The 26530-nt window shown below is 43.9% G+C and overlaps 1 protein-coding gene across 1 annotated transcript in view; it reads right to left on the bottom strand.

The window, feature by feature from the left end:
• ATRN (attractin) overlaps positions 1-26530 on the bottom strand; it is a 173346-nt gene that overhangs the window by 18338 nt on the left and 128478 nt on the right. Inside the window, exons 26-27 of the mRNA XM_082050319.1 lie at positions 18535-18613; positions 3995-4102 (exon numbers count right to left, since the gene is read on the bottom strand). Coding sequence (XP_081906445.1) covers positions 3995-4102; positions 18535-18613 — 187 coding nt within the window. The remainder of the gene's footprint in view (positions 1-3994; positions 4103-18534; positions 18614-26530) is intronic.

The raw sequence follows: 26530 nt of genomic DNA, 5'->3' as shown, positions 1-26530 counted from the left end.
GTAAATCACTTTCTATTACTTCTAAGTACCCCAGGAAAAATACTAATTGAAAACACGGTTCTAATAGAGTCCAGCTGGAAAACATCAGCTTAGGATGGAACTGGCTTGACACTGGCTGCCAATTGGCTATGCACGATGGAAAAGGAAATTAATCTCTTGCAGACAAGATGTCCCATTTTCCACTTCTCCTCTGTAACCCTCCAATAAACTCATTATTAAGCAAAGGCTTCGATTCGCACGGGGGAAGAAAAACATCGGTGCATTTATGATCGCGCAAGTCTGGATTTCTTGCGTTAAAAGGACGGCTCTCAAATCTTGACACAGCGCAAAGCAGAGCAGCTGGAGAATGGCTTGGAGTTCAACAGCGGAGCAACAGTTCTCCCCACTCTTTTCTGGGCTAATAATTAAAGAACAGACAAAACACAAAGAAAAATGCGCTCTACAGTTTTGTATCATCTCAGCCCATCTTCCTGCAGCTCCTCCTGCTAAAAGCTTCTTCCCCACGCAAAAGGGATGAGGAGAAACACCAAAGCTGACCCCAAGGATGCTGAGACTGCTTCTCCACTTCTATTTAAATGTATTATTAAATTTATTAATTTATTTGTATTATTTATATGCCAACAGGCCAGATGATCTCAGAAGGGTCATTCCACACATTGCTCACAACCCACAGGTTTCCTGAGCCTCCCTTTCCTCTACACACAATTTCAACTTGCTGAAACGCTCCAGTCTTCTACATGTACTTTATCCCCCGTCCAAATTCTCCAAGATGATAAAAAAATTGTATAAATCACCCCCAAAAATTTAGCAACTCTCCTTGTCATGGAAAAGCATCCTCGTTTTGCAGATGGTCCAGCAGATGAAGCTACCTGCTCGCACAACCATCCATGTCCACGTTCTCTACTCGGCTCCAGGTTATTGAACACTATTTGCACCATTTGCCTGAATCAGACAGACTCATTTATGATCAAGAAACATCTGTATGAGTTATCAGCACTGAGGGTAATTAGCAGTTGGTAAGTTCTGGGTTGGAAAAAGGACGTTTGTCCAGAGTCTTATTATGCTTAAAATCGGCTTTTCCATCCATTCTTGAGTAACCCGAGAAGGTTGAAAAAGTGAGATGTGGAAGGTGATGGGAGATTTGGGAAAGCAAAGACGCTTATCTGTGAGTGAAAGATGAAACCCTGGCCCGTGGTGCTGCCTATGGAAGCACTTCAAAGGAGAAGAGTTCAACAGTCCTATAATCAAAGAAGAAAGCGAGAAGAAAACAAAAAGTAGAGGGGTATGAAGGAGAACGCGAACAACAAAGCCCAAATGAAAAAGGAAAAGGCGCTGCCAGCTGAATAAGAGGAGAAATAAAACACTAATCGGAACATAAGAGATCCAAAGTTTACCATCTTCTCTGTAGTTTGCAAGAGAGATCAAAAAGTTTGGGACAGCTTTGTTCTGGCTTGATCTTGCAGCTTTTTGTCAACTTGTTTACAGAAAACAGAAAGAGGGGAAGGGAATTGGTCCCCGGACGGACAAACTGCAACTCAAACCCATCAGCAAACTCACAAATCTACCCCCAGCCCGATGGGAGCATCCAGACCCACCCCACAGCTTCTTCCATGAAGCAATGGAACCAAAAGGCTCATTCTAATTTCTTGAGCGACAATCCAAATTTGCAAGCATGTTTTTTAAGGTCTTGGTGAGCTATAAGTGATTAATGACTTCCAGTGCCCACCATCCTCATCACACCAATACTGAAATGGTAAAAACTCAGAAAAATGGAATGATCTGAAGTCAATGGGGAGCAGAACCACTCAGAGCCTCCATGGAGAGGTCCCAGACACCGGTCAGCACAATTACTCCAAATTACAGAATGCCTTCACAAATTTCACTTTATTATCACTATACTCCAAGGCTCATCACTGCAAAACAGGGACAATAATCCCTGACTTCGGAGAAAGGTAACGATTAGTTCATGAAGGATTCAAACACGGGGGGATCACCGGAATCATTCCAGCTGTGGATGGAACACGGTAAATAACCAGAACGAATAATGAAACTAAGACAATATATTGAAAAGCTCCTTCTGCATATTGTCCACCCAAAACCTGCTCCTAGACACTAATCAAGTGGAAAAAGTGTTACAACTTGCCATGAAAGATGATACTCACACATAAATAAGAGTAAAGCTATACAGGCAACCTTAATTATAGTACTCCCTGATACTAAGGCCAAGATTGAAATATTGTTACTTACCATACAGAAGTTCTGCAGCTGGATTGTCTTCCTGTGTGTTACAACTATTAAAATACACACTTTTTGTAATAGAAGAGCATAACCTGCTTTCTTGTCACAGAAATAGAAGGTGAGAAACTTTGTGCCTGGACTAAGGAGGAAGATTTCCAAAAAACTGAAGTCTAAATAAAACAAACAGCTATCTCAAACACAAAATAAAAATAATCATTGCTCTCAGGTTCTTAATTTTTTCTTTTTGTATACAAGCCCACCAGTCAAAGTGTCACATTACAAAGATCTTTTGATTCATTGGTCTCCTTTCAATCATCCTTCTCCTAAAAATACAACATGTCGTGTCTGAGAGTATCCAGCCTGCTCTAAGACAATGATTCCTCCACACTCCTATTTGCACATCACAAGACTTATTTGAACATATATTTATAATCAGAAATAGGTTAATACTTTTACAGCGCACGGATATGATTATATTCCTGTTTGCTTTGCAATATCACAGGAAAATGGTTTCTATTTGCAGCACCTCTAGCTATTTCTAGCCAAATGTTCTACTGTGAAAAGCTCCATTCTTCTCTATTACAAGCCATAAAAACTAACAGGGCAAATACAAAAATTTCATACCCTGCTAACAGTATAACTTTTATCTAAACCAGCCCAAACACAAACCTGAAGGGACTCAGGGTTCCTTGTAGGTATATCACAGAATCCCAGAATGTCAGGGGTTGGAAGGGCCCTGGAAAGCTCATCCAGTGCAATCCCCCCATGGAGCAGGAACACCCAGATGAGGTTACACAGGAAGGTGTCCAGGCGGGTTGGAATGTCTGCACAGAAGGAGACTCCACAACCCCCCTGGGCAGCCTGGGCCAGGCTCTGCCACCCTCACCCCCAACAAGTTGCTTCTCAAATTTAAGTGGAACCTCCTGTGTTCCAGTTTGTACCCATTGACCCTTGTCCTGTCACTGGTTGTCACCGACAAGAGCCTGGCTCCATCCTCCTGACACTCCCCCTTTCCATATTGATCCCCATGAATGAGTCCCCCCTCAGTGTCCTCTTGTCCAGCTCCAGAGCCCCAGCTCCCTCAGCCTTTCCTCACATGGGAGATGCTCCACTCCCTGCAGCATCTTGGTGGCTGCGCTGGACTCTCTCCAGCAGTTCCCTGTCCTGCTGGAACTGAGGGGCCACAACTGGACACAAGATTCCAGGTGTGGTCTCCCCAGGGCAGAGCAGAGGGGCAGGAGAACCTCTCTGACCTACTGACCACCCCCTTCTAACCCACCCCAGGTCCCATTGGCTTCCTGGCCACAAGGGCCCAGTGCTGGCTCATGGTCACCCTGCTGTCCCCAGGACCCCCAGGTCCCTTTCCCCTACGCTGCTCTCTAATAGGTCATTCCCCAACTTACCCTGGAACCCGGGGTTGTTCCTGCCCAGATTCAAGACTCTACACTTGCCCTTGTTCTATTTCATTAAATTTCTCCCCACCCAACTCTCCAGCCTGTCCAGGTCTCTGATGGCAGCACAGCTTCCAGTGTCACCACTCCTCCCAGCTTGGTGTCATCAGCAAACTTACTGACAGTCACTCTATTCCCTCATCCAAGTCATTGATGAATATATTGAATAATACCGGCCCCAGCACTGCCCCCTGAGGCACTGCACTGGATACAGGCCTCAACTGGACTCTGCCCCATTGACCACGAGTTTAAAACAAGGAACCGTGATTAATTGTGAAGGCCCATCCTAAAGCAGCAGCTCTCACCTTTATGCTTCCCCCGATGAGATCTGGCGGTTCTTCATCTGTTTCTAAGGCAACGTTGATGGAGGCGAAGGGGCGACTCGCCATCTGTTGCATCTCGCGGAGTAGTTGCTAATTTAATAAACAGAAAAATATTATTATCATATTGTTCCAACACAAAGATGGAAAAAAAAAACACGTATCAGAGAGGTTTTAGCCAATACAAAGGGCTATCAATGAATATAGAAAAGAACCTCTTGTTGTAAAGGGCTTAAGGGTACAGACAGATCATTGTAAATATTCACATTACTACAAGTTTATGTGTTATTGCAAGTAAAGCTACACACATGGCCTTAACCTGAGATGTTTGTGAGGGAAAATGCATCTTCTTAAGCTTCCCTAAAGCACTTATTTACTTTTTAAGCTGTTTGTCATCACCTGTCTGAACTGGACTCCATAGGATTTGTGGGAAACACTTAAAATTAAACCAGCAGCCCTATGTAACTACTGTAAGGAAGAATATGGTATTTTTTATAACACCACCAGCAAAACGCTGTCAGGCGCCCGTTGAATAATCTCCTTTTTTACTGCTTGTTTCCTTGCTGAATGCGGGAAATGTATCATGTCCTCGTTGCAATATGTTTTATTAAAATAGAAAACCCTTTTCCTGGGCAAATCTCTGCAAGCCGTCAAGACACAAGACATCTTTTTATTGTACTCTTAAGCACTTTGAAGCATTTTGATGCAGCTCCCTTTTTTTTTTAAAACAAACAAACAAATACACTTTATGTGGCTGGGCTGGAAACAAGATGCATTAGGGCCTAATTTCAGGGGCTGTCTTATTTTTCCATGAACAACAGTCTACATTTATTCTTTAATAATAATAATAAGAAGAACAATAACAATAATAACAATAACAATAATAATAATAATAATAATAATATCAACATTTATTCAAATATAGTCGTGTCATCACATTCTGTCACATCTGTCCTGCTGCATTCTATTCCCCATTAATTTTACTTTTTTAACCTGTATAGCTGCCTGGACACTATTTAAATGGACTTGTTAATGAAGTGTTTCTAGGGCTTATTTTTGGAGTAGGGCTTACATTTCGAGCATCCCCAAAAATGCTGAAAAATCACACTAGGGCTTATTTTTGGGGTAGGGCTTATTTTTGGGGTAGGTCTTATTTTTGGGGTAGGGCTTATTTTTGGGGTAGGGCTTATTTTTGGGGAAACAGGGTAAGTGGATGCAGAAGTCATAACTCCAGTTCCCAGAAGCAATGGGAACAGGCATGTAGAACATGTATTAATAAAAACCCAGCAGTTTGACCTTTAACTGCAGCAACTGCCTAAAACCACCTGTTGTAGGCAGCTTTACACATTTAGCATCACTACTTAACTGCAGCAATACTGGTTCTATTCTATTTTTAAGGAAGATTGAGCCGCTATCAAATGCCCTCTGTACTTCCCACCATCACCACTTGCATTTCCCCACTAATTCTGGCCAATCTAAGCCCTAACTGATTATTTCCAGCACTCAAAAAGCGCTAAAGAAAACACCACAAAACACATCATGCCCCAAATAACCCAGGCAAATACACTGTCCACATCCAGCAGAAGACAAGAGGACACAGCACACAAAAGGAAGATGTTGCTATTCAGTGTGCACCAAAACTAATTAATTCAAAGGTTTTTTGAACTCATAAACTTTTTAGTTTTGGGGGTTTTTGTGTAGAAAACTGGAATGTCTCAGTAAGCTTGGGATTCCCATAAGGTGGCAGGAGGCATGATGGGCGATGCCACTAAGCTTGGGGGCTATATAAATGTGTGGTTCTTAGTCTAATTAAATATATATATATATATATATGTAAAATATATATATATTTTCACTGCCATAAAAGGCAAGTGACAAAGTTTTCCTTAATTTCTGAAATAAAAAAACAAAAAAAAGAAACAAAAAAAAGCATTTTGAAGCAGATTGTAGATACTGTCACCAATTAAAAAACCCCAACAAATTCACACAAGCGGAGCTGTACAAGCGTTTGCAAGCGAACTTGGGTGTAACTCGCACGCGGGTAAAAGAAGGCGAGGAGTTCTCGAATATTTAAAGCACACCAGCAGATTGCAGAGTAAAGCAAGTGTGAAACAGATTGCCGGGTTGTTGTTCCCGCAATTGTCCCCTTCAGCTATCGTAAAGCGCTTTGTTTAATGGCTATAAAATCAAAGAACAAGCTGTCCTGATGAAGACGTCCAAGAGCCTCACGAACTGAAAGCGATTAGCTCTTTAAAGAAGTTTCGTTCGCTCAAGAAAATGTGCAATTTGGCAACACGGCTCCTATTGAAGTCAAATAGTAGCTTCGAGAAATAAAAGCTTGAGCGCCGCAGAGATTTACTACGACAAAAGTGATGGGAAAAGTGATGTCGACGGCATCATTATTGTCTTTATTTGCTGAACTGGCCAAGAAAAGCCATAATTTTAGGGGTTGGGTTGTTCCCAATGTTTTTGGGGTTGTCCCCAAGTCAGTGGATTCTCAGCCAAAATGGGTAAAGCCAAAGGTCCAAACTCCAACCAAAACAGCAAATACCTAAAGAACGTCCCTTTCTCAACACCAGTTGCTGCTGTAGCACCAGTCAGGTCACAAAACCAATTCCCCTTCCCCAAATTAAGAATAAATCTGAGAAATAATTGTTCTGTAAGCAGAATGTCGCTCTTTCCCCCCAGGCACGCACTGCGCATGTTTAACCTGTGCATGGATGTAGCCGTCGATATCCGTTTGGTGTGTCAAAATTTTAATTAAAAAGATTTTGTTATGTTGTAGGGGAGAAATTGTGGCATTTCCCCAGCCAAGACGCCGAGCGTGTCATTAGAAATCAGCAGCAATTAACATCAAGATCTGCAGAACCTGGCTTAGCCTCCTTCCTAATGATTGGCTTTCTGAGATTTAAAATAATGAACCTCAATGCTCTTTCGAGCAAACCTTTGGTTTCTAGATCACACAATTAATAGGACAACCTGGGAATACATTCAATCACTTAGGTCTGAAGAGGATTATTAAAGGCAAAACGTTTGACAGGCTTACAATGAAAACACATCAAAAAGTGTGTGCTGGAATGCACCAGTGGCCTTTAATATTTAAGTAACCGCAAAGTGTGAGAACCTGCACAAGTTGCATTTGCATTGATTTTCTTTTTTCTTCCTCTATCAGTAGAAAAACTCCTTCCAAAAAAAAAGCACAAGTTAAATCAATTGCAGAATGGGAAGTGTTGAAAGAAGAGGAGACTGAGGGGTGAACTCATTCATGGTTATCAATATATAAAGGGTGAGTGTCAGGAGGATGGAGCCAGGCTCTTCTGGGTGACAACCAGTGACAGGACAAGGGGCAATGGGTGCAAACTGGAACACAAAAGGTTCCACTTAAAGATGAGAAGAAACTTTTTTGGGGTGAGGGTGGCAGAGCCTGGCCCAGGCTGCCCAGGGGGTTGTGGAGTCTCCTTCTGTGCAGACATTCCAACCCGCCTGGACACCTTCCTGTGTAACCTCATCTGGGTGTTCCTGCTCCATGGGGGGATTGCACTGGATGAGCTTTCCAGGTCCCTTCCAACCCCTGACATTCTGGGATCCTGTGATTCTCTGAAACAACATCTGAAGGTTTTCGTGCAACCAGCCACTAAACCTGAAAACCAACAAATTCAATAAATAGACGGTGGAGGAGAAAACCAGGAGGGAGGATGAGAGAGTTTGCTCAGCGCGTAGTGCCCAGGACTAGAGATGTTGATGCAGGAGCAAAATCTGCAGAAATGCAGGGTTTTCATTCTTTATATTCACGTCTGTTGAGTAATGGATAAGCCAAAGTGAATAGTGTGTAACTGACGGGAGAAAAACCGCCAGAGGAATTCAGGAGAAGCTTTTGGTGCAGGAGCACGGGTTCTCGTGGAGAAGAAAAACAGCTTTTCAGGTTACCGGGTTAATTGACTAATATAACCTATGCTGTGTTTTCTGACAAGAAAAGCCTGAACATTTTATTCACTATAATAAAGCAGTCACCAGTCTCTGTATAACCATCCCGCCACCATCCATCTCAGCAATTGCCCCCTGCACGGTCTCCTTTATGAGCACAGGGCTATGGTACTTCTTTGGGATGGGGCTCTGATATTTCCAGCCAATTTTTTCCAGAAGAAAGCCAAGAGTCTGGGCTTTTATTTGCTCCTTATAAAGAATGGCTTTAGAAAAATCTAAGCAACACCAGAACCTGTAACAAACTCAAGTTCTTACATTAGTATTTCATCTCAATTTTCAATGGAGATGAGAAGAAGAAACAGGGATGAAAAAAATACGGGTGTGCTAAGCAAACAATGGGCATGGATGAAGTTCCATTTTAAGGCAGAGTAAAAGCAAAGCAAGCAGGAAAGGGAGTAAAGTTACAAATATTAATATATTAATGAATATATTAATGAATATTTCCAGCAGACGGGTCATATTGAGGCAATATTCTGAAATCAGCAGCGTGTATGGAGCCACTTCCCTGTCTGTATTGCAAAGATAAACTGGTTCAATGAGCCAAAATCCAACCAACAGTGAATCTGAAGAAAGTAACAGCTCCAGTGACATGGTAAGAGCAAAGAGATAAGGAAACAAACCAATTTGTACTCTTGTTAAGATGTTTAGAAAAAAAAAATGGGGGCAGAACAGAATATTTGGGATTTTCCTGTATCGAGCCAAAGCGCGGAGCTCCACCACACAAACTGTAAACGTGGTGTTCTCCAACTCCAGTTGCTGTCCATCCCCCCAACCCCAAGTTAAACAGAGGGTGATAAGGAAGCAGAACAAAGTTGTCTCCTTCCTGATCAGTCTTTTAAATGGAATCATAGAATCACAAACAGTTTGGGTTGGAAGGGACCTTCCCAGCTCCCCCAGTGCCCCCCTGCCACGAGCAGGGACATCTTCACCAGCTCAGGTTGCTCAGAGCCCCGTCCAGCCTGGCCTGGGATGTCTCCAGGGATGGTTCATCCACCACCTCTCTGCCCAACCTGGGCCAGGCTCTCACCACCCTCAGGGACAACAATTTCTTCCTCATGTCTAGTATCAGTTCTGCAAAGTTATTCAAGTGTGTCAGTCCCCTTATATGTTCCCTCCAAGGCTCTGCACAATGTATGGAACACACAATCCAATCAAACACCTAAAGGTACTGAGCAAAGGGTAACAAAACTCTCCCAGCGCAGCTTATCAGCTCAGACTTGACCACTTACTGACCGAAGTCACGGCAATTTTGTTGGGGTCAGAGGACAGAGAGCACTCCTGTTCTTCTAAAACATACTGGGTAGAGTGGTTGCACTGGGAGACAGGCATCTGGAGCTTATTCCTGCACATCTTGGATTGCTCTAAGGGCTTCATTTGAATTCAGATGGTGGCTCATCCCTTTTGTGCCTGCACATAAACCATCAACTACTTATTTCCAGGTACCGCTGCGTGACTAACCTAGAAAACCTTGCTTAGAGAACTTGTCTTAGAGCTCTCCTGTAATGACGTTTAGCCTGGATATTAGGAAAAAGTTACTAGGAAAGGGTTGTTGGGCATTGGAACAGGCTGCCCAGGGCAGTGCTGGAGTCACCATCCCTGGAGGGCTGGACAGACGGACATGAGGTTCTCGGGGACATGGGGCAGTGCCAGGGGCGGGGGAATGGTTGGACTCAATGATCTTGAGGGTCTCTTCCAACCTCCTTTGGAGGAGTTGTCCCTTCTGGTGGTGGTGGCAACGGCAGCTAGATGGAGCTGCAGGTCTACACGGCCACCAATGATGGGTACTCAGACATCGCTATGCATTACTTTGAAGTAACATATATATCCTGGTGTGGGAACCTTTGCTTCACATTATAGTTACTTGGTGACCTTGTGGGGAAAGGGAGGAATCAATGGAGCTGCCTACAAAACCAAAAGGGGCGTCAGCAAAGAAATAAACGTACAAGATAGAAACACTGCACAAAGATGGGCCACATTGTCTCAGAAATAAGTGATTTAAAGCATTGAGCTACAATTACATTAACTACCATGTAAGTCAACAAACAAACAATTTCCTCTGACACCTCCATCATCACTGAAAATTAAGTTTTTAAGCCCCTAGAGCAGTGCACATATTAATGTTAGCTAATTAGTTTTGTAACTGACTTTGCAGGCTTTGTTGAAAGAGAGAAGAGGAGAGAATTAATGTTCAAATGCTTCTCAACAGGCATTTCCACACTTCAAAACTATAACAAACCAGAAAGCAAAGCTGCTGGGAAGTTGCCTCATGCTGAAACGACAGAAGATATTTAATTCAGGGCTGATTAAGATAAGCAAGTTATTCATCATAATCATGCCCGGTAGGAGGGCACAGAAAACCTGACCTTTAATAAGAAGAATAAGATATCATTTCTTTTTAAAAGACCAGAAGTATATAACCCACGCGGACTAAAATATACACCAGTACCAGATAATTACACAATGGCAGAGCGCACCTTTGATGGACTTCGGTCTTCTGGTGGAATTACACAACGCTGTTTCTCTCCCCGATTTTTCCAAATGGCTACATCAGATACCTGTGCCACCAATTCCTATCATTGCAGAGAGACCCAGGAGTTTGCACGACAACAGCTTCAGTTGTGGGGTTTTTTTAAACAAGGCTGAACTCCCCTAGAGCCAGACTTGGTAAGTCTAGCTTCATCATCTCAAATACCGGCCAACCGGTCTTTTTTTGGGTTATACTAAAAGCAAGTTAATTCTCTAGCGGCAACACAAACAAAGGAGGTTGTTGGTCTCTTCTTCCAAGTAGCAAGAGAAAGGACCAGAGGAAACGACCTGAGGTTGCGCCAGGGGAGGTTGAGGTTGGATCTGGGAACAATTTCTTCCCCAAAGGGCTGTGGGGCATTGGAACAGGCTGCCCAGGGCAGTGCTGGAGTCACCATCCCTGGAGGGGTTTAAAAGGCGTTTAGACGAGGTTCTTAGGGTCATGGTTTAGTGGCAGAGTCAGGTAATGGTTGGACTCGATGATCCTGAGGGTCTCTTCCAACTGAAATGATTCTATGACTCTAGAACCACTAAAGACTATGTGAGAAGAACCCAGTTGGATTCCAACGCTGTCTATGTGACTGCCAACCTGATATTTTGGTGTCCTACGCAGAGATATTAAAGCTACAAACAGTTGGCTGTAACTGGCCATCTGCGACTTCAACCAGAGACAAGCTCAATTAGGCACAGAAGTGACAGGAGCATGTTCTAACAAAATCGGACCATCAATTTCCCCCCGAGCCGGAATCTCTTGTCAACATTAATATTTTGGGATGTTTTTCCTCTTCAGAACGTCTCTTATTTCTGCTATAATTTCCTTCAGTTGGTGACCAAAGCCACATAGATGACTGCAGACAGCGTGCAGCATTTGTATTTTGGAAAAAGCCTACAGGCACTATGAGTTGGTTCCCATTCATAGATTTTAAATTTAGGGGTAGCGGAAGAAAAGTTACGATTATTTGATCTGACCTCCTGCATAGTACGAGCCAGCGAACTGCACCACGGGCTTGGCCTAGAAAAGATCACAGAATCCCAGAATGTCAGGGGTTGAAGGGCCCTGGAAAGCTCATCCAGTGCAATCCCCCCATGGAGCAGGAACACCCAGATGAGGTTACACAGGAAGGTGTCCAGGCGGGTTGGAATGTCTGCACAGAAGGAGACTCCACAACCCCCCTGGGCAGCCTGGGCCAGGCTCTGCCACCCTCACCCCCAACAAGTTTCTTCTCAAATTCAAGTGGAACCTTTTGTGTTCCAGTTTGAACCCAGTTTGTCCTACCACTGGTTGCCACTGAGAAGAGCCTGGCTCCATCCTCCTGACACTCCCCCTTTCCATATTGATCCCCATGAATGAGTCCCCCCTCAGTCTCCTCTTGTCCAGCTCCAGAGCCCCAGCTCCCTCAGCCTTTCCTCACACGGGAGATGCTCCACTCCCTGCAGCATCTTGGTGGCTGCGCTGGACTCTCTCCAGCAGTTCCCTGTCCTGCTGGAACTGAGGGGCCACAACTGGACACAAGATTCCAGATGTATCTTCCAAAAGCATTCTAATTCTGACCTAAGCACCATGTTTCTAAAAAAAATTCTTGGCATTGCTACTCTTACCATTAAAAAGAGGAGAAAAGCAAAACAGCCGTTGCCTTTTTTACCCCCAGTTGCAGATACTGGGTTTTACGCCTTGGGCTGATCATTCAGAAGACCCTCATCCCATCATGAATCTTCTACAATTCCTCTTCGCAGACAATGACTCAACATCATCAAGTCTCAATATGTTCTTCCTTGGATAAAATGAGTAATTTGTGACGCTTTAGTCTCTCGCTTATCTTCCAGACAACATATTAATCTCGCAGAGTTGTTCTGTACCATCTGCAACACCCAAGACGTTGCTGAGATCGTAATGGACACAGCGCTCCAGTAACCAGTTGCACACAATGGTAACATTATACTCTTAATTTATTACTCTACTCACAAATCTAGGAATTGGGAATTTATGTTGGCTTAGTAAGTCACAACGGCCACCATTTCAGTCTGTTGTCCAGCGGATAGGTATTTCGGGGGAGTAAACCGACCCTATTTAAAAAAAATACATATACAGGCTTAAGTTTCACCTTAATGAGACAACAGAGTGTGTTGACCATGTAAATCTGGATCTCCGCTATCTGCTTGCCATGATTTCTCACTCCTCTAATTCATGTTTCCTCTACAAACTACACCATCAATGATTTAATATTTTCTTCTCGCTGACAGACACTGACTAGCACTGTTGGTGCTGTTGAACAAGCAGCTCCAACGTGCCAAACGGCTGCTGGGAGCCTGGAGAACTCGGCAGGAAGTTCAAGATCAGCACATCCCATTTCTCACAAGCACCTGGGACTGCCCAAATTCAACAGTTTCATAGAATCACAGAATCATTTTGGTTGGAAGAGACCCTCAAGATCATTGAGCCCAACCATAACCTAATTCTAGGACTAAACCACGTCGCTAAAAACCTCGTCTAAATGCCATTTAAACACCTCCAGGGATGGTGACTCCACCACTGGTCTGGGCAGCCTGTTCCAATGCCCGACAACCCTTTTTAGGCATAATTTTTTAGGGACATTTGTAGTCTGACCTTTTAAGGCAAACACCAGATCCTTCCAAGGCACCACTGGAGCCTCTGGACAGTGACAAAGATCCTGATCTACAGTTACAGCTTGAAAACATTCCAAACCCAAATCCTTTTCTTTGACAAAGGATGCCCTACATCACAGTCTAAGAAAGAAAACACAGGAGATGAACGAAATACTAACAGGTGAGAGTAGGAAGGGGAAGCAAATGAAGGCAGAGCAATAAAAAATCCACAGCACACATCCCTTGGAAAGTCTTTGCTGTAAAAATGAACACAGAAAACCCTCCGCATAAAAAGTATTCGGTGTTCAGGGCCGTTACAGCCAAGGATGCCAGTGAATAAAGAAGGGCTGCTACATTTTGAATACACTTGGGAGGGAAAAAGGTTTCAGCACTGAGGTCAGGATGGAAAAGAATAATCCTTGTGGTAAATCAATACACAAAACCCATCCTGAATAAGTTGGGAGTAAAAATGCTCAGTCCTGGATAGTCTTGGCAAGAAAGACAGCGAAACATAGACAGTTTTATGTATGTTGAGGGTGCGGTTGAGCTCTAGACACCCAAATTTAGTGATGTCCACATGTACTTAGTGCTGATGTTCACAAAGCGTCCCAAGGGTGATCCAGCTGATAGTCACACCGAGTCCATCCAATCAATAAAATACGCTTAATTGGCTAGAAATGGTAAGAAGAGCTATTTCTGGCTCAATGTGGAGGAGAAGCAGCAGACTGAGGGTGAAGAGAAGAGGATCTGGATGCTAAAATAAAACAACAGGGCAGAAAATTCATGACAGCAGATGGGCATATTGGATTTCTAATGCCAGTCTCGTACCTTGTGCATTATTCTCTATCACCACCTTGATACATTTAACGTGTCATTTTCTAGAGACAAGATCTAAAGGTTTCCTATCCCTATTTCCTAATGTCATTCACCTCATCCTAAGCCTCCTATAAAAGCTGTCTTTTTATTTCCATTTTCCCTCTTTAAGATGTCTGAAGATACTTAAACTTGGTGCTCACTGGAGGGGGAATAAACACACAATTTACAGTCCCATCTCCTCCCTGCCTGATATGACACAAATCGTTCCCATTTTTACTTCAGGTCAAGTTTTATACTCTGCGAGGCCTCAACTTGTGTTCAGCGCTCCAAAGTCATTTTCCTACAACTCCACATTTGTTTGCACACCCGAAAGGGCCTTTAGGAGGCTGAGGAACATCAGCACCAACATGTGCCAATGGTACCTGGGGTGGGTTAGAAGGGGGTGGTCAGTAGGTCAGAGAGGTTCTCCTGCCCCTCTGCTCTGCCCTGGGGAGACCACACCTGGAATCTTGTGTCCAGTTGTGGCCCCTCAGTTCCAGCAGGACAGGGAACTGCTGGAGAGAGTCCAGCGCAGCCACCAAGATGCTGCAGGGAGTGGAGCATCTCCCGTGTGAGGAAAGGCTGAGGGAGCTGGGGCTCTGGAGCTGGACAAGAGGAGACTGAGGGGTGACTCATTCATGTTTACAGATATATAAAGGGGGAGTGCCATGAGGATGGAGCCAGGCTCTTCTGGTGACAACCAATGTTAAGACAGGGGGCAATGGGTATAAACTGGAACACAGGAGGTTCCACTTAAATATGAGAAGGAACTTCTTCATGGTGAGGGTGGCAGAGCCTGGCCCAGGCTGCCCAGGCGGGTTGTGGAGTCTCCTTCTGTGCAGACATTCCAACCCGCCTGGACACCTTCCTGTGTAACCTCATCTGGGTGTTCCTGCTCCATGGGGGGATTGCACTGGATGAGCTTTCCAGGTCCCTTCCAACCCCTGACATTCTGGGATTCCGTGATGTGCGAGCAGCTGGTCCTTTTCTGTCCTCTATGTATCTCAGATTAAGCTTCAGCTACCTACTTTGCACTGTGATAAGAAGTGAGGCATTCGCAATGCTCATATTGGAAGCAGAAGTGATTGATAGCTGGGAATTACCTGCAGATTGCATTATATTTTACTTACTTTTGGGTTAAGATTAGAGAACAAGCGCAGAATTACTACAGCAAAGCCCATGGGAAGCAGGCGACTGTAACTCAACTATTTCTAAAAATACAGCCCAAACCAGAGAATTATCTTCCTCCAGGGCTGCAGCATATATTAATTTAAAGCTTACAATATGCTGGCTGGATTGGATGGATAAACTTGTGTACACTTAAACCAGTATTGTATTAATCACTATTTTAACGACGACTGTTTAAAGGGAGCCTTGACAGGATTTATTGAGAGTCTGTATAGTAGAAATCCTGCAAGCTATAGAATCAGATAATAGCAACTTTGGGGCAGATTTTGGTTTCTGGAGACATACTTTATATACCTTTATATACCTAATAACGCCATGGCCGATATTTAAAACTCTTCCCTCAAGTTTTGCAAGTATTTCTAACAAGAGCGGGATGGAATAGCGAAGATCTATGATGACAAGATCAAGTCCCTAGATGGAAAGAAGGAGCAAGACAAGCAGCAGGTAAAGACAGGAACCTGCCAGGAAAAGAACCGCCTGTCAAATAAACTGAATTTACACAAAAACACGCCAATATGTTGCTAGCACTCCATTATTTTTGCCCCTTAAAACACGCATCAGACTGAAAGCAACTTAATTTATAGAGACGTTTCTCATTTAGGCCACTGCTAAAGGATTTTAAGTGAGCTCCTAAGCTCAGTCTTTACTTCTCAGTCTATATTCCTTATACATTCCTAGATAACATTTAACCCCAGGAGCCAACGGGGAGTGTTATGCTGACTCCAGTTTGCTTTCTTGCCAAGAAAGCGAGAAGGATAAAATAAGCCTTAGTACAAATTTATCTACCTTCAGAGAATACGGAAAACCTTAAAGACAAATTATTTCAAAGACTAAGGGTTATCTGTTTGAAAACCACCCATTATATTATGCATTTGAGTTCACTAGTAGGAGCAAAAAAACATCTGAGGCAGAAAGGAGAAGAGTTATCAGACATCATCCTGCTTTATTATAACAAAAAAGATCCTCAGATTGAATAAATTTATATTATTCCCACTACTGCACTGGAAAGTACAACCAGATACGGCTTTTTGAAGATATGCAAGAAACAGGCACTTGCAAAGAAATTCAGCACGGTAAAAATTAATCCCCAGAATACTCTTCATCGGCTACTCCGTGTGAATAAACCACACTTGAATAGAATAATTACAAGCTTGGGTGCCTGCAGCTGCCAAGAGCTTCATCCCAGCAGGGAGGAAAATCCATGGGAATGGGAGGATTTCACCCCAAAAATCCAAAAGATGGGGAAAAAACCACCACATCCCTTAGGGAAAGTTACCTGGTGACAACGTATAGACACTTATGTATAGAAAGAATACGCGGACTCACTTGAATAAAGCCTGGCTTATCTCATTTTGCTTACAAAAAGAACAGATTGCACAAGACTAAACTCCTAAAAATAATCCCAGGTGCAGTCCAGCCTAACTCTGCTATATCTGTACATCATACAGGGCTCTGCTTTGCATGGGTTTAGGGCAAGAAAAGCCCAGGAATGTGTTGTTGTCTCCCTTTTACCACACAGGACTCACTTCTCTATACATTTCAGCATTTATGCTCAAAAATTGGAAATAAGGAGACATTCTTCTTGTAACTCAGCGATATGTTTGCCGTCCTGTCACCCTGAGTGCTTAGGGTGTAAAATTAAATTGGTTTCAATTGAGAAGCAAGAAAAAAAGTTTGTTAAAAAAAAAAACCACCAAATGCATCAGGGATAAACAAGGAGGATATTTTGGGGGGTGTAAAAGTGCAATTTTTTTTTACATGCTGCAAACAACAAAATTTAGGGAATCACAGAATCCCAGAATGTCAGGGGTTGGAAGGGCCCTGGAAAGCTCATCCAGTGCAATCCCCCCATGGAGCAGGAACACCCAGCTGAGGTTACACAGGAAGGTGTCCAGGCAGGTTGGAATGTCTGCAGAGAAGGAGACTCCGCAACCCCCCTGGGCAGCCTGGGCCAGGCTCTGCCACCCTCACCGGGAACAAGTTCCTTCTCCTATTTAAGTGGAACCTCCTGTGTTCCAGTTTGAACCCATTGACCCCTGTCTTAACATTGGTTGTCACCGAGAAGAGCCTGGCTCCATCCTCCTGACACTCACCCTTTATATATCTGTAAACATTAATGAGTCCCCCCTCAGTGTCCTCTTGTCCAGCTCCAGAGCCCCAGCTCCCTCAGCCTTTCCTCACACGGGAGATGCTCCACTCCCTTCAGCATCTTGGTGGCTGCGCTGGACTCTCTCCAGCAGTTCCCTGTCCTGCTGGAACTGAGGGGCCACAACTGGGCACAAGATTCCAGGTGTGGTCTCCCCAGGGCAGAGCAGAGGGGCAGGAGAACCTCTCTGACCTACTGACCACCCCCTTCAACCCACCCCAGGTACCATTGGCTTCCTGGCCACAAGGGCCCAGTGCTGGCTCATGGTCACCCTGCTGTCCCCAGGACCCCCAGGTCCCTTTCCCCTACTCTACTCTCTAATAGGTCATTCCCCAACTTACACTGGAACCTGGGGTTGTTCCTGCCCAGATTCAAGACTCTACACTTGCCCTTGTTCTATTTCATTAAATTTTCCCCACCCAGCTCTCCCGCCTGTCCAGGTCTCTGATGGCAGCACAGCTTCTGGAGCTGGTTCAGTCCATGGTGAGGTGAAGAGGGGGAAGCTCTGGCTCTAGAAATTGTTTTTTTAATTAGTACTCTATAGCTCTTCAAACTGTGGGTGGCTTCTTATGCTACTGTGTTCCAGGGGAAAAAAAACCCAAACCAAAAAACAATGAACAAACAAACAAACAACAAAACAAAGACAAAAACCGCAAAAACATCAAAAAAACCCCAATAAAGAAAAATCACAAAACCAACTAAACAAAAAATCAAACCAACAAAACCAACCCCCAAAAACCCCACACAAAACCAAAATAAAAGCAAACCAAAAATAACAAAACACCCCAAAATATTTAGATAAGCTTTTTATTTGAAACTAGGGATTAGCCCTTCTTTTAACAGATTGAAGCGAGAGCTAATGTGGTTCAGGACCTCAGCACAAAAATATCCCTTTCAAAACACCTGTAATGAATTTCCTACTTTGCGGCGGTTTCATATTCGTGCTGCTCAGAACCCGAGATCTGGGAACTCAGGACATTCAACCCTATTATTATTATTTTGTGCTTCACAGAAACTGCAGCATCAGGACACTAAAATAGCATCATTTGTCACTGAAACTGCAATCGAAAACGCAATATTGTAAATCCCTCAACAGAAGCATTTATAGATTAGTGGAGCTTATCCTGAACTGAAGGTTAATGCTATGCATATGTGAATAAATGCAAGAGGGAAGAACTATACAAAAGGGCGTTTAAGAGATCGCAATTGGTTTTGTCATCCCAACCTCTCTTCGCCGCGATGCCCAGCAACTTTGCTTGATCTTCCAAACCACGGCGGCCACCAGGAGCAAAGACAGGAAACAACTGTAAAGGAAACAAAGAAATAACGATCAATACCTTGTTGTCCTTGCTCGTAACTGAAAAAGTCGAGCGAATCAAACAAAGTAGGCTAAAAGTTCATATGGTAGGGAGAGGTACTTGGATGGAAGATAATGGAGCAACGCAAAGTGTTTCGCACAGTTCGGTGCTCATGATGCTTGGAACAATGTACATTATTTTCAGAGGAAACTGTTGTTCCAAAGTTACCTATTTGACCTCCTTAGATGACACGCAGCAATTTTTACCATGGAATCAGAACAGTAAGGCCAAAACATTTAATCATATTGTCAAAGCCATTATTGACTATCTTTGACGTTATTTAAAGTGAGATGATAATCAAAAAAAGAAAAGCTTGGGAAAATAATGATTCTTTTTTCTTTTCCAAATTACAGAAATAAAATAAACTGTATAGCAGTTGGATTCTTTCTAACGAGCTGCTGGAGAACTACCGGCATTTCTTGATTTCCCCAAATCTGTGTTGCTTTTCTTAAATCTAAAGAGAAGAAGAGGATGAATATATTGAACAACTTCTAGCGAAAATGCGAAGAAGCAGATTTAACAAAAAACTGTTATATTAAGAAAAGCCGACTTTATTGACAGTTATGATCTTATCAAAGTGAATAATGAGCAGCTTCACGAGCTTTCTAAGATGACAATTTCTCCTTTTGTGCATCCAAACACCAGTGAACGTCTCAATTACCGCACTGATGGGCAAGAGAAAACGTCTCCAAACCTCTTTTCCCTTGCTCTGGTGTATATTTCAAAAGAAGATTTAAAGGAGGATTAACCAGAAGGGATGATTTATTTCCTAAAGTGCATTATTTCCTGGGGCAGTGCTGGAGTCACCATCCCTGGAGGGTTGGACAGACGGACATGAGGTTCTCAGGGACATGGGGCAGTGCCAGGGGTGGGTTATGGTTGGACTCGATGATCTTAAGGGGCTTTTCCAACCAAGACGATTCTATGTTTCTTTGATCCTGTTGAAGGGGGAACCTGCGTGCCCCTCTCCCCACCTCTGGGCACAGAGCGGTTCTTGCCATTCTGGGGGTCCCAATGAAGACCCACAGCCACCCAAGAAAGACTATGGCGGGAGAAAGACCACGACCACCCAATACTTTCTGCCTTTGAATGCAAACTCAGCTCTGCTTGCAGAAATCCATCTTTTTTGCACATCCCCAAACCTCCTATTTGCAAACAATGCCGTGGTTTCCACTATGCTCTCCCATCCTACTCATAAAAAATCCATGACCCCAATGATATCGCTCTCCACAACTGCCTGAAAGGAGCTTGGAGCCAGGGGGGTCGGGCTCTGCTCCCCAGGAACAAGCGCCAGGAGCAGAGGAAACGGCCTCAAGTTGCGCCAGGGGAGGTTGAGGTTGGATCTGGGGAACAATTTCTTCCCCAAAGGGCTGTGGGGCATTGGAACAGGCTGCCCAGGGCAGTGCTGGAGTCACCATCCCTGGAGGGTTGGACAGACGGACATGAGGTTCTCAGGGACATGGGGCAGTGCCAGGGCTGGGTTATGGTTGGACTCAATGATCTTGAGGATCTTTTGCAACCAAAGTGATTCTATGATTCTATCTGCATCTTCAGTCCAGCCCCTCAGGAACCTTTTCTCCTCCACTTCCCACCTCCAGACCAGAATCAGCTCGGGACCTTCTCCGCTGTTCCCTTCCCACACCTTCTGGCCCTGATGGAGAAGTCTCATGTTGCAAGTTTAACATGATTCCTGATCTTTTCCCCAGAACAGCAGGAGAGCTCCACAAGGCTGGATCCTAGAGGAGGTTCCTTGTCTGGGTCTCAGGACATTTCATTCATTTTTTCCCTGCAATTAGCACCCTAAATCGTCACAAAAAGGGGACAAGATTTCCAGTCAAATAGGGAAATTCCAGGCAATCTAATGAAACCACCTTTCAGGGGTTGCTTGGGGCAACACACTTTATGGATATAAGGTTTGCTCATGCCTACAAAGCCCAACAAGCCTCCAATCGATCCCATCATCGTCCTAAAGGGCAACCTGCTCTTCCCCATTCCTTTAGATGAGGTTCTTAGGAACATAGTTTAGTGCTGGAGTAAGGTTATGGTTGGACTCAGTGATCCTGAGGGTCTCTTCCAATCAAAATGATTCTATGATAAATTCTTCTACCTGGATGTGAAGCCACAGTTGCACTGTTGACAAAAAAGCCACAGCTCGTGATGATGAAGGATGGTACCTCATCCCCCCGTTCCATGTTGTCCCCTCTCTTGATGCCATTTACCTCGTCCGAGCTGCCAGGAACTGCACATTTTGTCTTTCAAAAACCACTTCGGCAACTGGGAGTCCTGCTCTACAGCTTCACGTTCTTTAGCAGAGAGTAGCGCAAAGACTTGGAAATATTTATCATTAAATAAAAAGGATGCACGGCAGGAACCAAACCCTGAGATGCAGAAGAGGAGCCTGGTCCTGATTATATATCTCACTATCCATAGCCTTATATATGATGAAAGCTGCACGTGATCGGGCACTGAACACTCAAGGGGCAGCCAATAGACAATGTGATTGAATTTTCAAGCTTAGATACGTACAGAAATATGTTTTACTATCATTTCGTATATGATAGTAAAAAATTGGCACTTGTGTGACTTCAGCATTAAAATGCCTGTATGGCTTTTAAAGACTCCTACGGTGCCTATTTCATTATAAAGTTAAGCAGGATCACAGAGAGATTTGTTTGGCCTTTTTCATTTTAAGAGTTACATACTCCAAATCACTTCCCCCACATTTTCTCTAAATATTAAAATCTGACATTATTTCTCTGTAGCAGCCTGGTCATTCTTCTGCAAACACAAGCGGCTTAGAAGCATCTTTAATGGCTATTTTCTTTTTCCTTTTTGAGAGGTACTGGATTACTATCGGCTTTTGCACTAAGAAACAATCTGCCCCCATTAACATACATTCAATCTTTAATTGCTATTTTGGTAACTAAGATAACACACCTAACTGATGATTGATGTTTTCATCCCTCCAGCTTTCCCTTTCAGTAACATTTTAACATCATTGTACAAATGGAGGGTGGAAATGAAATCATCAAGGCGGTGGGGAAAACTGTTCCTGTCTCCACCTGTAATTTCATATACAAAATCAACAATATTTAAAATATTCCCCAGGACAGGCCACCAAACTCCATGTCTGCCGGGCAATGGTGTTCACGTCGTGACTCCAGTGAGAAGTTTCATCTCAGGTTAAAGTATTTGATTAATAGATGTGGTTTACGGGCAACAGGTACTGCCGTGGTTTATCCGAGTCTACCCGCTTTATACCCCTTTATTTGGGGAAAGGAGATGGAAGTCCAAAGGGCAGAGGAAAAGGGTGAAGATGCTTCATCAATCTCTCCTATAAAGGCTCATTTCTGAGAGTTTTTACCTTCAGGAGGAGTTTTTGGGAGGTCAAGCATAACGATGAGGCTGCTTTGTGCCAGTAAAGCGAATGGCATGTCCACCCTCCTGGAAGTGACCGCGACAAGGACGTATTGTGTTGCATTCACATTTCTATCAGACAGCGCTAGGAACATATGCACTGAAGATACACATCAAAACACGCTAAACTCCTATGAGGATGGTTCATTTTTAGGAAAAATATGACCTCAGCCAGTTGTAAACATCAGGTATGGACTTAGTTTTGGTTGATTTGAACGTGGCATCTCCCTGCATATTCATTTACCGCCTTGGAGGACAAAGCCAGAGGGAACTAAGAGGATCACTTCCATCCTTATATTAAATCCCCTTTCCAAAATGCAACATTGCACAAGACAGTACAGCCTGAGCCCTTCATGGATTTCTCTTTCCTGCCTCACTTCTGGCACCACAGCCAAGACTTTGTGAAGAAAGGCAGAATTAACAATTAAAGACTAATAAAAACTCCTTCCGAAACGCTCACCACAGTACCTTCTATTTCAAAGTAACAGCACCATACGTCTCCGTACCGTCACAAGGAGGCAGCAAATACCCACAAAAGCCATAAAATCACTACGGAAATATGTTTTCCCCCTTGCACCACCTCCCCTTGGCAGCATTTGGGGAGCAATAAAAGGCAGCGGCGGTTTGTGGGGCTGCAGTTCATCACTTGCTGGAAGAGCCCCCGGGGTAGAGCAAAGTCAAGATCTATCTGCTGGGTTTACTCAGCCTAAACCATCTGAAATAAGTTAAAAAGACCTGTCTTCACCTCAGTAGCTTTAAAGAAGGTGGTTTTTTTTTCCTCCCATGCCTTCTCTTGGAAAGCAACTCCGTAAATATGGAAGCGGTGCAAAGAAACAGCTGCAAATACCCACCCATTTCCAAGTGGTTTTGAAGATAAAGCTTTGCTGCAGGACTTGCTTTACCTTCTTTTTCTTTCAACTCCAAAGATAACAGCCTACCCAGAGCCTCCTTCATCCCTGAAATCCGCTGTTAATTCAAGCCTACACATCCTCCCATCTCCAAAAATGCTTTTGGGGCCTTTCTCCTCTCTGAATAGAAGGGAACAGGGACAGAAATGTTCTTGGGCTGGGAACATCCCATCACGGTCCATAGGCAGCACTGGGAATATCACATCCAGGCGAAGTGGCTGTACCTGGACCATCAGCTGCTGGGTTTCAGTTTTCTTAAGCCCAGTTTAAGAGCAGTTCAGTTTTTCCAACAGAAAGAAAAGAGGAAACCAGAAAACTCAGATGTGAAGCCAGATCGGAAGGAAAAAGAGCCATCTAGAGAGCATTTCTCCCCAGGGAAATCTGAATATGACTCCACATGTGGCTGAGGTTCTACCCAATGCAGCTTTTATTGGCCTGTACAAGTTACAAAAGTTTATGTGTACGCAGCATAAATATCGCAATACAGGGAGGAGTTACACTTAGATTATGCGGACAATGTTCTATTTAATAAACAGCTTAGAATCATTGAATGTCCCGAGCGTGAAGGGACCCACAAGGATCATCGAGTCCAACTCCTGTCCCAGCATATGACAACCCCACAGTTCACACTGTGTGTCTATTCTTGAATATTTGGGGCTTAATTAAGTAATTCTTAATTATTATTAGCTTATTTAAATACAAATGAGCACTATGGTTCTAAGTAATGTCCCTCAGTTGGCCTCAACACATGCATAATTGTTAGGTGATAAACCTTCATTACACCACAGTGTATTCCACCCCAGAATAAAAATCTGAACTTAAACACCCTGTGTGGTTTTATTCTGCGCTCTGAGCTCCTTTTCAGAGCAGAAAGAATATTCTCTCCACTCCAGGTGCCCTTAAAACTCTTCAAACAAGAACGCTTTCATTTTAAATTGCTGGAAAAACTTCATCAGCACTTTGATACGACGCATTCTCACGAGGGAAGAAGAAAATCCATCTGGCATATTAGGGCCCAATTATTAAACTCGCCTACGATATTTATCAACACCAGAATTGCTAGTAAAAATGGCAGTTTTAAATGCCAAAATATATAGCGGCTTCAATACTAATATGCTTTAACATATATAGGTCACTTCATAATTTCAGCAAGCACTGCAATGATTACCAGACACACATCCCAAATTATTTTGATGAATTGGAAGCTATTTAAAAGCAAATTTTAATATGCTGGAGAGTTACAGGACACGTTTTTAAGTACTCGATGCATTAAACCTCAAAAATAATTGGAACGAGTACATAAGCCAGGAGGGCACGTGTTGCACAGTTGGTCTTTACCAAACAACTCTCTGCAGCCAACGGCAAACCAACAGGTCTCATCTGCAGACAAATGACCTTATATTTCTGCTAAAGGTGGCACCAAGGTTTAACAAGCAACAACCCACCTTATTTGAGGCATGTAGTGCTGATTTTTCTGTCTGTTCTAGAAAACTCTAATTATTGGCCAGCATAACCTATCTGACACCCTGCAGAACAGTGGCAGCTTCCATGGACACAAGACCAGTAGAACCACAAAGGGTGTAACGTGAAATAAAGGGAAAAAGTCATGTTGTGGATCTAGAAGCTTTAAGTGAACACACCATGGGATGCACAATGAAACTAGAAGGGAAATCAGTGTTATTCTGACCTCTGTTTTGAAGTTTTTTCCCCCTCATATTGTTTTTAGGCAGGAGAACAAGCTACTCTGAAGGCAGGGATGACTGAGCAGGCTGCAGCTATGAGAGGGACCAAGCACAGTGTTGGTCCGGTAGACTCCTTCCATTCTCAGTTCTCCTCTTCTGTGGTCTCTGCACTAACCCGGTCACCTTGTCAACTCAACTCAGGAGAAACACCCAAACAAATCACAGTCTGACATCCGTGGAGAGTTCACAGAATCCCAGAATGTCAGGGGCTGGAAGGGACCTGGAAAGCTCATCCAGTGCAATCCCCCCATGGAGCAGGAACACCCAGATGAGGTTACACAGGAAGGTGTCCAGGCGGGTTGGAATGTCTGCAGAAAAGGAGACTCCACAACCCCCCTGGGCAGCCTGGGCCAGGCTCTGCCACCCTCACCAGGAAGAAGTTTCTTGTGGAACCTAATAGGTCATTCCCCAACTTACACTGGAACCTGGGGTTGTTCCTGCCCAGATGTAAGACTCTACACTTGGTTCTTACTTGGTTCATCCTGACATAGACACCTATATCTGGTAACCCAGCTGCTCTTTGGTGTCCATCAGCTGCACCGAGTAGAAGAGCTTCACAACACACACAATAACCTAAATTAAGGTGTCAAAGCTATAAATGAAATCCCACTCAATAAAGGTTTTAAAACCCAAAGTGCTTATATCACACCACATAAAACTTTAAAGGCCAAAGGCATAAATGGGCACTGATAATGATGGGACTAATTAATGGAGGAGAGACCAAACAGTCTTCACTGCGCTCATCCACGTGTGACCATTGTGAAGGACAAAGTGAAGAGTGATGAGGACAAGATGGAAAAGAAGGAAGTCGTGGATGCTGAACTGTTGAGTCCTAAATAGTTTTCAATAGGCCATTCCCACTATTGAAAACACTGGGCAAATGTTCACAAAATATTTCAAAATGTTCACAGCCAGGAAAAACAACATCCAGCACATTAAACCATCTGTTGTACGGGGATAAATACTGCTCTCTCTGAAGTTTTTCTGAGAAATGAGTCCAACTATTTGCACCAAAGTAGAATTACAATATTTGATATTCAGTCCTTACTAGAAGCAAATGTGTGACCATGAAAACACAAAACTTGCAACTTCTGCTGCATTTGTGAGATATATCCATGTCTCTAATAGTCACTGTAAGACTATGAGGGGACGAGAGTCAGCGTTGAACACCCCGAGGAGGACGTTTCTTGGGCAGATATGAAAGACGAGGCATGCAGCAGCCGAGGAATAGGGTTAACTGTGCACGAGAGACGCAACAGAGGGGCAGGAGAAGACATCAGAGGTCTATGGTAAATCAGTGTAATGAAGGTCAGCATGAGACTGTAGAACAGAATCACAGAACAGTTTGGGTTGAAGGGACCTTCCCAGCTCCCCCAGTGCCCCCCCTGCCATGAGCAGGAACATCTTCACCAGCTCAGGTTGCTCAGAGCCCCGTCCAGCCTGGCCTGGGATGTCTCCAGGGATGGTTCAGCCACCACGTCTCTGGCCAACCTGGGCCAGGCTCTCACCACCCTCAGGGACAACAATTTCTTCCTCATGTCCAGCCTGACTCTCCCTTCTTTAGTTTAAAACCATCAGCCCTTGTCCTATCACAACAGGCCCTGCTCAAAAGTCTGTCCCCATCTTTCTTATTGGCCCCTTTTAAGGCCGGAAAGGCCGCAATAAGGTCTCCCCGGAGTGTCTCTTCTCCAGGATGAAGGTGATTATACTTAATAAACCCCAGAGAAAAATCAATTACATCCATTCACAGTCTCACAGCCCCAAATTCCAAATGTATTGGCCAGCTGGCCAATGTC

Source organism: Streptopelia decaocto (genome assembly GCF_964273445.1).
Source record: "Streptopelia decaocto genome assembly, chromosome: 4".
NCBI lineage: Eukaryota > Metazoa > Chordata > Aves > Columbiformes > Columbidae > Streptopelia > Streptopelia decaocto.
The sequence above is the reverse complement of the archived record's forward strand: the minus strand, read 5'-3'. Positions and strand labels throughout refer to the sequence as shown.